General features: G+C 31.2%; 2 protein-coding genes across 2 annotated transcripts; one reads left to right on the top strand and one right to left on the bottom strand.

Moving 5' to 3' along the window:
- Positions 1–7,929: 7,929 nt before the first annotated feature.
- Positions 7,930–8,796, bottom strand: HELRODRAFT_171372 (hypothetical protein; the record flags this gene model as incomplete). Its single annotated transcript, XM_009018095.1, has 1 exon — positions 7,930–8,796. The coding sequence occupies one exon, from the start codon at positions 8,794–8,796 to the stop codon at positions 7,930–7,932; it is 867 nt and encodes a 288-aa protein (XP_009016343.1).
- Positions 8,797–9,415: 619 nt separating this feature from the next.
- HELRODRAFT_171371 (hypothetical protein) lies at positions 9,416–10,936 on the top strand (the record flags this gene model as incomplete). The annotated part of the gene is made up of 4 exons (XM_009018094.1): positions 9,416–9,437; positions 9,783–9,880; positions 10,598–10,675; positions 10,808–10,936. 4 exons carry the CDS (start codon positions 9,416–9,418, stop codon positions 10,934–10,936), a joined length of 327 nt encoding a protein of 108 aa, XP_009016342.1.
- Positions 10,937–11,300: the final 364 nt, after the last annotated feature.

Below are 11,300 nucleotides of genomic sequence, written 5' to 3'. Positions count from 1 at the left end.
ACCAAGAAGATGACCTGCCAATAAAGAAACCAAAGAAGATGACCAGCCAATAAAGAAACCTGACACCTAATTCGCTTCAAAGTTCAATTTTAAAACACCAAAGTTAATTTTTACAACGTCAAAGTTCATCTTGACAAAGTCAATATTTCCCTATATATACAGCAAGAAGCACTGATGATGATTCATTCGGAATCGAAATATGGCCTTATTTGCAGCATGAATTCGAAAAATAAGTTTATTTTGAATTTTAATAAACTAAACGTTCACCAAAAAACTTTAGTGAGAAAAATCGAAAAAACGAACTACAAACATATTAACGCCAAACATTCGGTAGAATTTATAGAATATTGTAAAAATTATGGTCTATTACCAACATATTATATATATGTATATAGATGTATATTATTTTATACATTTTTTATGAATTCTACCGAATTGTTGGCATTAATCAATCACCATATTTTATACAGTATTGTATGAATTCTAATTTCTTGCTTTGTAGTGAGCAAAAAATTTCCTTCTAAATTGCACAGCTCAAAGTTAAATTCATAAAGCTATAAATGAAATTATTCTTCAAATCATTTGTTTGTTTCAGGCAATAATTTAATTACATTTGAAAATGAATTAAAAGCAAATTAAATTGAATCTTGACAGCCAGTATAATTTTTTTCATCTTGAAACAACCACGATATTTTTTATTCTTTATCGTAGGTTGCGCGCGTGTGTGTGCATGTATTTTCATGAATGATGTATGTGTTTATTGTCTGTAAGTATGCATACTACTTTGTATATCTACAATATATATGATATATTTGTGCGTGTGTTTGTGTATGTGTGTGTGTTTGTGTGTGTAAAAAACGTCTAATTATGTTTAAAATTTCATAGGCTTGCCCGTAAATTAAGTTCATTGATGAAAGGCAATGAAATGTGAACTTTGTTGATGTTTTAATGATAAATATAATTCAATCTTATGAAATAAACTTTTTCAGTCAAAAGTGTTCAGTGAATGTTGTAGAAAAATGGTGTGGCTGATATTATCATATTTTTTCTTTTTCATTAATTGACATCTAGTTGCAATGCTCTGCTTGCTAGTGGCTTTCAATAGAATTATTTGTTTTGTTTGTCCACAACAATGTGGCATGCGTGTGGCATGCGTGTGGCATGCGTGTGGCATGCGTGTGGTGTGGATGGATTTATTTGCGTGAGAGGAACAGAGAAATGTTGACATTTGTGTTGTTCTGTGTGAAGCAACAGGATAGTCAAACAGGCAGACGCGAAGTCTCAGTTAATTAGACACGTCTCGTTTAAACGATTTCCCTTTAATAAGAAGGTTATATTTACTTCCTGCGACCAAACTGTATTGAATAATTCTTCATCGTAATTGTGAGAATTGAGTTGAATACATTTTGAAAATCTTTAATTGGCATAACGTAAGAAGATCAGAATTTAGAACAAATTAAATTTCACAAAGCGTTGCATCAATCAGTTAAAAACAACGCAATTTGAACAAAATGTTTTTGACGAATTTTGAAGCAGTTTGAAAAATTGTTGTGTCGCCACAGTTGAGAATGATAACGTTGAGGGTTTGGTTGAGTACGTGTGCGGCTCAAAAGGTGTTTGTCGTCAAAACTTTAAATTGCAAAATGTGATTTATAAATTTCTTTCCGTACACTTAGAATATTGAACTTTTAGAAGTTATTTTAAAATTTGCTCTATTTCTAACTCGCACATTATAGTTTTAGCAGCATATTGATATATCAATCAATAAAATTGTTTCAAATAATAATCAAGGGTTTTGTTTTACGTTCAACTAAACACGCATGAAATCATTGGCGCTAGCATACCAAGGTCCTACCCCTTTGAATTTATTAACTCCATTCTTATTCAATTCATAGTTGAATTTATTAAAAGAACAATATTACTACGGAATAATTTGAAACTTACAAACAAGTATTTTAAATAATCAAAAAGGAAATTTTTTTAAATAGTGCAAAAATCAAAAATGATTGTTATGAAAAGACCATATTTTGTTAAATAAAAACTTGCATCTCATGTTTCGCTTAATTAAAGTACATTAGCTTCAACGTTTTCTTAATGGCTGGTCAAAAATTTTCTAGGTCCTCAATATCTTCTTGATGCGTTAATGTTAATTAGTGCTGAGGGGTGCTAAGAGTGGTTCCATTATAATGGAACAAATAATTATTTGTCTTGAAACTGTTCACAACTGTATGCACAAGTATATATATATATATTTGAACATCTGGGTACGAAACACAACACAGAAGATGGTATAGGAATAACGAGAAAAACTTTTCTGTTCTATCATGCATAAAATAAACAAAAATTTGGTTTTGAACTAAAGAAACTTGAAAATGATTTACGATCAACAGTTAAAAAAATCGATAAGTTAAATTGGACGTTAACTAAAGCCGAACATGCTGTGATATATATATATATATATATATATATATATATATATATATCACAGCATATATATATATATATATCACCTTTGACGGCTGTGCACGTCAACATGACTCATATATCGGGATTACTACTACCTCACTGACTAGAAGGCTTACGATGCATAAACAGAGTGGTGCTATCAAATCTCATTTAGACTCAACACACACAATCACAATTAGCCGTGAAATCCTCGACAGCAACACCAAAGTAATATACCAGAACAGCAACTACACGCATCTTAAAATTGCAGAAGCAGTTCTAATCGACATCAATAAACCAAAAATAAATATAATTTAAAGTTAATTTTTACAACGTCAAAGTTAATCTTGACAAAGTCAATATTTCCCTATATATACAACAAGGAGCACTGACGATGATTCACTCGGAATCGAAATATGGCCTTATTTGCAGCATGAATTCGAAAAATAAGTTTATTTTGAATTTTAATAAACTAAACGTTCACCAAAAAACTTTAGTGAGAAAAATCGAAAAAACGAACTACAAACATATTAACGCCAAACATTCGGTAGAATTTATAGAATATTGTAAAAATATATATATATATATATATATATATATATATATATAATTCAAACACTACAAAACATACTTCCACTTTTTACACTTACAAAACTTGCCTAAAATTAATTACAGCCAGTCTCAAAATCTCAGGACCTAAAACATGGGACCAACTAATCCCACAATCAGCAAAAATAACCAACAACTTGCGTCTGCGTGTGTGTAATTGTGTGTGCGTGTGTAATTGTGTGTGCGTGCAATTGTTTGGAATGATTTGATTGAAGTGGATGTATTGTGTTCTTGTATTTGTAAGGGTTTGATTTTGCGCGTGCATGTGCGTGTGTTTAAGTGTACCAGAGCATGTGGGAATATGTTGAGTATTTTTGTGGGTGTTTATGTACGTGCGCGTGTGTGTGTGCCTTTGCTTGCTTATGTGTATGTTATTAATGTTTTTTAACGTGACTTGACATTCGCGAAGACATGAACAACGCATATTTATCTCTCTCTCTCTCTCTCTCTCTCTCTCTCTCTCTCTCTCTCTCTCTCTCTCTCTCTCTCTCTCTCTCTGTGTGTGTGTGTGTGTGTGTAAAATATTTTCTATTGATTGATATTGACAATTATTCAAAAGCTTGTAAGTTGCTTGAGAAGCACGAAGTCCTTCGGTGATGTAGAGCTGCTGTTGTTTCAAAAGATGGAAAATGTAAAAAATTGAAAAAGATTGTTTTGCAGGCTTCTTCAAAATAAATCACTTTCCGATGGAGGCAACTTTTTTAATTGCTACCTTCATCAGGGTGATTATTTTAAAAATAAAAAAAATTAATTTGATCTTTGAACTTACAGCATCTAATTAGACTTTTTGTTGGAAGTTATTGCAGGCTGCATGTTTGTTTGTTTGTTGCTTGGCCATCTTCCTCTAATTAAATTAATCAGACTAGACAAGATGTGTTTCTTGAAATAAATGATAGTGCAAGTGAGCATGCTCGAGTACTTAATCCACGATTGACTGAATGAAGGCAAGTAGGTTGGTTGTGTCTTTCACTGAACTCTGCCACTATAAATCATTCCAACATTTTTAGATGTTTTCCGCTCCTTAATCAACATCAAAAGCTAGCTAAATAAATAGGTTTAATTAAAAGACCGCGCAAGGATTTTGCAAACAAGCTCGTTTCAACAAGAAAACCTGCTCAGCTATAAACTGATTAAATTATACGTACAAGAATTTCAAAGGAGTTAAGAGTCATGAGTTATGAAAGGTTTGGTTGCTTCGGCATTGTAATAATAATTTCATTGTTGGGGGAATGTACGCAAATGTGGCGATGTTGTTCAGCGTTGGTGTTGATGTCCGCTGCATCAAAGCAGCTTCTTACAATGACACAACCACACACACAAGATGAATGCACGACACACGCACTACACAAAAGAAACACGAGGGGAGCAGAACACACACACACACACATACACACACACACACACATACACACACACACACACATACACACACACACACACACACAAAGCCGAACACAACCTCGACACAAACACGAGCGTGTAGATTGTCTGTATTGGTTTTTATGGCAATACGGTGCAACATTTATGTAAGTAACAACACATCTGAATATAAATTTAAATATTTATAGGAGTATTTATTCATAAGAATGGCTAACATTCATTGTAAATTAAATTGAAACAATCGCCAAGTATCTGTAGCATCCAAAGAAATAAAATCTTTTTTGGCGCTTTGTGTTTGAAGTTTGCACAATTTTAAATAACATCTGTGGCGGATCTATGGAGGCGCCAGGGTCATCATGTTGTGAACAGTTTTTTAATAAAAGTCTGAAAAAGGACCGTTTTATGTAGAAAATCGACCAAAAATTGAACATGAGAAACCAAAAAAGCCAGCGTCAGCCAAGGTCGTCAGCCAAGCCATACTACCACAAATCTTGGCCTCCCTCGTAAAAGTTTTATCCACCCCCTGTAAAAATTTAAACATTTTCAAAAACACTTTGAACATTTTCTTCTTACTATACAACAGCGCATTGAAATTTGCTAAAAAAGCCATTTTCAGTAATGACACAAAATTTCCAAATAATAACTTATTTTTGCTGAGAGTTTATTCTTTAAAAAAAATGTAAAAAGTAATACAAATTATTCTATTTAGTAATTATTGTATATTTCCGGTCCAATTTTTGTAATTTTTGCCAATTTTACAAAAGCCATCGAACCTATTGTGGATGTAAACACACACACACACACACACACACACACACACACACACACACACACACACACACACACAAACATAATTTTGTTTTATTTAACAAACGCTTCATTCGCTTCATTCGTTTCATTCGCCAGAGTTTGATTTAAATACTGTCGGATGAAACTTTAAAACTGCTTTCCGTAATGTTTTTATCTTCATTTCCTTGAGCAATAAGATAAATTTAAATATCGTTTTTCAAAAAGCTAAAATATGAAAAATTTGTAAAACATGGTTGACTTGTATTTTTATTAAGTCATATTCATGGATATAATGGACATGGCATAAGAATTGTTACTTGCCTAATAATTTTGCTTAGTTCTATGGAATTAAACGCGTAAACGTTAAACATTTTTTGTGGTAATTGACATTTTATTGATTTTTTACGATCAAACGTCTTACTATAGACAAATTTTTTACTTATAGGTCAATAAATTGACAAAAAAAAACAACTAGAGCGAGTCACTAAACAACCGACTAAAAATTGATTGTTTACTTTAATTTAAACTCACTTTTCAACAAATATTTGTTAGATTGACCTTGATGTGATATATATATATATATATGAACAATGTATATATATATAACGCGTCTGCCATATTCATATTATATACATCAAAGGCCATATTACTCTAAAGCTTTATTTGTTATATATACTATCTTTTGTTTCAAACACCTACAAAGTACGACGAATTGGTATTCAAATTCAGAATTGGATTAACCAATAGACAAACAAGACAAATGTCTGGGGCCCGTAACTTTTATGGCCCCGGGTTTATTAGGCCCACACCTATCGCAAATTTTAATTTTTATTTGAATGCAGAGCGTACGTCTAATTAAACGAATTAGCAAACATATTTAGCAGTTAAAGTATAACAAAACAGATACTGGTTGCAAAGATTTTCAAAATCAAAAAAGAAAACGGTAACATGCAATTGTAAGAAAAGAAAGAGATAATACAATTTTTGCAATATGCAACAACATTATTGAAAGTTGTAAAATTTCGAATTTGAAAAACATCGTATGTACGTTAACAATGTTCCAAAATTAACTTATATTAGCTTTAGGTTAGCTAGATTCATTCATGAACAAAATATTTTAATTAGTAAATTATTATTTTTGTTATTACAATTTATTGAAATTTGTTATTTTTTTAAACAACTAATCACTAAATAATTTTTTCAACATGATAAACAGGAAAATTGATTGGAATTTCTTGAGTAAAAATATCTTATACCAACTGAATTATTTTGTAGCTATGAAATAAATTTCTAAAATCTAAATTTTTGTTAAAATAATAAAAAGTTTCGACGGTGCGATGGGGTAACGGTGAAAAGCCTGGCCTGGCACTCTGAGTTGGTTCGCTTGCAAAGAGATCCCCATCTATATCCTATGCAATTTGCCAGAGGGCTTGTTTTATTTGAGGGATGATTTTAAAAATTTTTAGTAGCCAAACATAACCTAATATACAAAGATTGTTATAGTGATCCAAGGAGACTGTGTCCGTGATAAGACCACACTGAAATTTCAAAATCCAGTTTTTGCCAAGTTAGTTTGAAGAATAGTTGTTTCTGCGCAAAATATTTCACCTCCCTGTTTGACACACCGTGGCACTTGTTGATCTTTCTTGTTGCCTTCCTTTGAATATTTCCAAGCATATGTCTATCCTATTGCAAATCTGGATTCCGAAACTGAACACAGTATTTCAGCTTAAGTCTGACCAATGCTTCATAAAGATTTAATATGATATATCATATCACCGCTTTTAACCGTTCTTTTTATCATGCACAGGACCCTATTTGCACTTTCGGTTGCCTCTGGCCTTTGACGTGCTGCCAGCGTTCTTTTTTGTTATTTCCAACTGTGACTTTATCCCAGGTTATTGTTAGAATTAAAGTTAACTGTAACTTTAACTTTAAATGGTCTAAAATGGATAACTTTAACTGTAGCTTAATTGGCAGGTTAATAATTGTAACTCATCTAGTAAATCAACAACTCCATCGAAAAAAAAACCTTGGCTAAAAAATTAATTTTTATTGTAATTGACATCCATTTGTATAACTTTAACATGGCATATTATAAATTTAAACAGAAACGTTCATACGTTTGCATGCAAATTTCAAGTGATTTATAACAACATTTAATGCCAGATAATATCGTTATTCATTTTAGTTTATTTCAAATTGTCATTTCAAAGTAAAGCATACTCGAACAAGACCAAATTATTACATTCTATAAAAATGATTTAAGCTCTATACAGTCACTTAATGTTTTGGTTTGATAATTAAAAGGAATTTAAATGAATAGAATTGATCTGATTTTCTGAAACCGAATATTAACCCAAAATATGAATACCCAAATTTTTTAATTGCGATAAGGAAATTATTTATCAATTGAAGATTTTTATGATAAAAATATTTATTTGAGTTATGATTAACAAAAAGAGAAAATATTTGTAATCTTTTTACTTTTTTTAATTATATTCAATTAAGTATACGTGCGTATAAAACTTGCTTGTAAGTTTGAGATTAATTAATTAATTAGTCATTCAAAAAAATTTAAATGCTTTATTTAATTTAAATTTTTTGTATATTTTTTGACAAAATTAACTCATTTCAAACATAAAAAATGAGACATCTAAAGAAATACTATTACAACAAAAAAAATGAAATGTCTCAAATTATTCTTTAAAACAAATTGTTCCTCCCATTAACACTCAATGGAGGCAGCTGCCAATTTTGCAGCAACACAGCACCTCTTGTTTCTGCTTTCTTCTTTTTTTCCACGTTCACTATTGGTGAGTCTTTTTTATTTTTTTCTTTGTCATCATCATAATCATAATCCCTACTACTAACCATTCTCTCATACTCGTCTCCACCATCATCATCTCCACCATCATCATCTCCACCATCATCATCTCCATCATCATCATCTCCATCATCATCATCTCCATCATCATCTCCATCATCATCATCTCCATCATCATCATCTCCATCATCACGTTCACAAATACTCATTTTTTTAATCTCATCAGCAAGACTGAATCTAAATGGCTGAAGTACGACGTCTCCCATACCATCAGATTTTTTAAAGTTGGAATGATCCCTGAGGTAGTCAAATTTCGTGGAAATCCTGGTGCGATCCAATAATGGGTCTGCTGATATCTGTTTCCTCAGGTGCTTTGAAGATAGGAAACAATTGTTGCTGCAGAATTTTTTTCTTTCTTCGATATCATAGACGGTTGAGGTTAGATGAGAAATGTGATATTTCTTTTTAGGCACTTCAATTAGGTCAGCTGCACATAGAGCATATCCACAGAATGAAGAAATGCTTCTTTCCACAATCACGTCATCGTACTGCTGAACAAACAACAAATGTAGCATAGTGCTGAGTTCATCTTCATTGACGTGCTGATTGATGGACAAGAACTCGACAAACTTACGAGATTTCAACTCCAATTCTTTCTTCATCTTAAACCTCTCTTGCATTTGATTCCTCATCTGCCTCTCAGCAGCAACAGATGGATGAACAATTTTATTTTTTGATGAAATCATTCTTTGCAGTTTAAGTTTGATTTTCTCACTTTTAATTCTGAAATATTTCGTAGCTCGTAACAAGCAAGAACACAATTTTTACAAAACTCAAGCAAGATATTTTACAAATAAACTCTATTCGCTTTTAACGAAGCTTATTAATCCTCCAGCTATTGTTTCACTTGTGATCTCAACAACGACTAGCTAGCTTATCGCGTTTGTATAAATTCATGTAGACCTCCTCCGATATATATCATAGCCTAACCGACTGTAATTTTACAACGCCGTAAAATAGTTATTGGCAATAGAATTTTTAAATGTGAAGCCTTTTACAATACTGTTAAATGTGAAACATTTTACAATACTGTTAAATGTGAAACATTTTACAATACTGTTAAATGTGAAACATTTTACAATACTGTTAAATGTGAAGCATTTTACATTACCATTGCATAGTAAAACAATTCAATCATTCTTGACATGAAGTAACTTTGATAAACTTTTTGTGAATCACTAAGAAATCATCGAATAATGATTATTTTTTTGTAACAACTTGACTGTAGATTTTTTTTCTTATAACAAATAAATTAATAAGTTTTATAAAAGTTATATTAAAAATCCAAACATCTCAGCGTAAACAATGGAGCTCCTCAAACTTCCATGTTTGAACTATATGAACTTCTTCAACATTCCAACAACAGAGCGAAATTAATTTTGTGTGCAGGCGATACCGTCGTACACTCTTCTACTAAGAAACCAACAGAGGATGTACAATCAATAAATGAAATTCTAAAAACATTTGCCGATTGGTTTGCTTTTAACAAATTATTAATTAATTGTACCTATAGTAAAGTAGCCAGACTGAAACAACCGCTGGTCGAGAAGAGCAGAAAAATTCATCAGTTGCTGTTAAAATGTTGAAAAGTTTGTTGCAGTTTTCATTAATTAAACATATTTTTGCTAGGAATTATTTCAAACTTGAAACAAAAATACGTTTATTCGGTTAGGCAATAAAAATACAACAAACAAAGATTTCATGTTGGCAAAGATAGATTTTTTCAGCAAAATAAATTCGCACGAGAATACTGTTAAATTTATTGGAAAGGTTTCTGGGCTTAAGGGCTAATTTTTCTAGATTTAATTTTTTTACTGTAACAGCAAGGGCGTTATGTCGTAACAGACAGTTGCATCGTGACTTGGTACAAATGCAAACAGTCCGACTATATGATGTTTGAACGCATATGTTACATTGTCCAGCGTTAATGTAGATGAGTTTCTTATACAAACATCGGTCTTTCACTCAGGAATTAATAATTACGATAATATCGATCATTATAATAGTTTTTGATTGATTTTACGTGCAATTGCACGTGTTTTTTTCACCGTTAAAAAATCTTCAAACAGGACCAATGATTATAAAGGAGTAGGGGAAGGTGGGCTACGTTGAGACATGGAGTACAGTGAGACAAATCAAATAATTGTTAAGCCGTACATAATTTTTCCTATAGAGTAACCTAATCTGTACTTTAGTACGACCGGTAGTTAACAAATTATTTTCTGCGATGAAAATCGTCAGTTGCACTGTTTAATTCTGATTTTTTATTTCTTGACTGATTTCTAGACATGTTAATATTTGGTTTGGAATGTAATTGTTCAATTATTTGTAATGATACTGTGATCACTTCCACATGAAAGTTTGACGTTTCAATAAGAAATTAGTTCATATAGAAGCCAAATTTTTGTTCCAATGTAAAATATGATTTCTTAATTAATAAAATAATTATTAAATGATTATATAATTATTATGATAATTGATTTGCAGACAAAAAAAAGAAATAAGAAAAGAAAATCCAACAATGGCATGTTTCCCGAAGAAATCATGCGTCGTGCTGTAGGCGAGGTAATGGATGGTGGTTCTTTACAAGAAAAACAAATACAAAAACATCTACTACAATCAAAACCACAAGAACAGCACAATAATAATAATAACGATAACAATTAATAAATAAAAAATAAAATTATTGATTTTTAGTTGTCTCTTTTTGGATTAACTAGATGCAAAAACTCTGATGGCCTGACTGGCAATCATTTCCTCCATTTCGGTAGTGGAAAAAATAAAGTATATCAGCAACTATTAACTAATCGGATGCAGATTCCTTAAGATCATTCCAGTGTTCCTTTGCAAGCACTCAACCTGAACCTATCTGCTCCATGTGTTACAATTCATTCAAATGTATAGCTTGATCAAGTTCTAGAAATAATTATATTTTACAATATTAGATTACGGTTAATAAATAACTAATAATCATGTACACATTCATACTAATGTTAATTTTACCTTAATTAAAATTTTAAATTAATGAAGATTTAATTAATCTACTTTTATTCAATTTATTTTAACAATTGCGATTGCAAACAATCAAAATAAAAGGATTGCTTTTTGCATTTTGTTTGTTAACACTTTTAGAAAAGTGAAAATCGACTTTAATTTAAAGAACGCGTAAAGGAAGGCAGGTTATCACGCA

Source organism: Helobdella robusta, assembly GCF_000326865.2.
Source record: "Helobdella robusta unplaced genomic scaffold HELROscaffold_20, whole genome shotgun sequence".
Classification (NCBI taxonomy): Eukaryota; Metazoa; Annelida; class Clitellata; order Rhynchobdellida; family Glossiphoniidae; genus Helobdella; species Helobdella robusta.
This window is presented reverse-complemented; position numbering and strand designations above follow the sequence as displayed.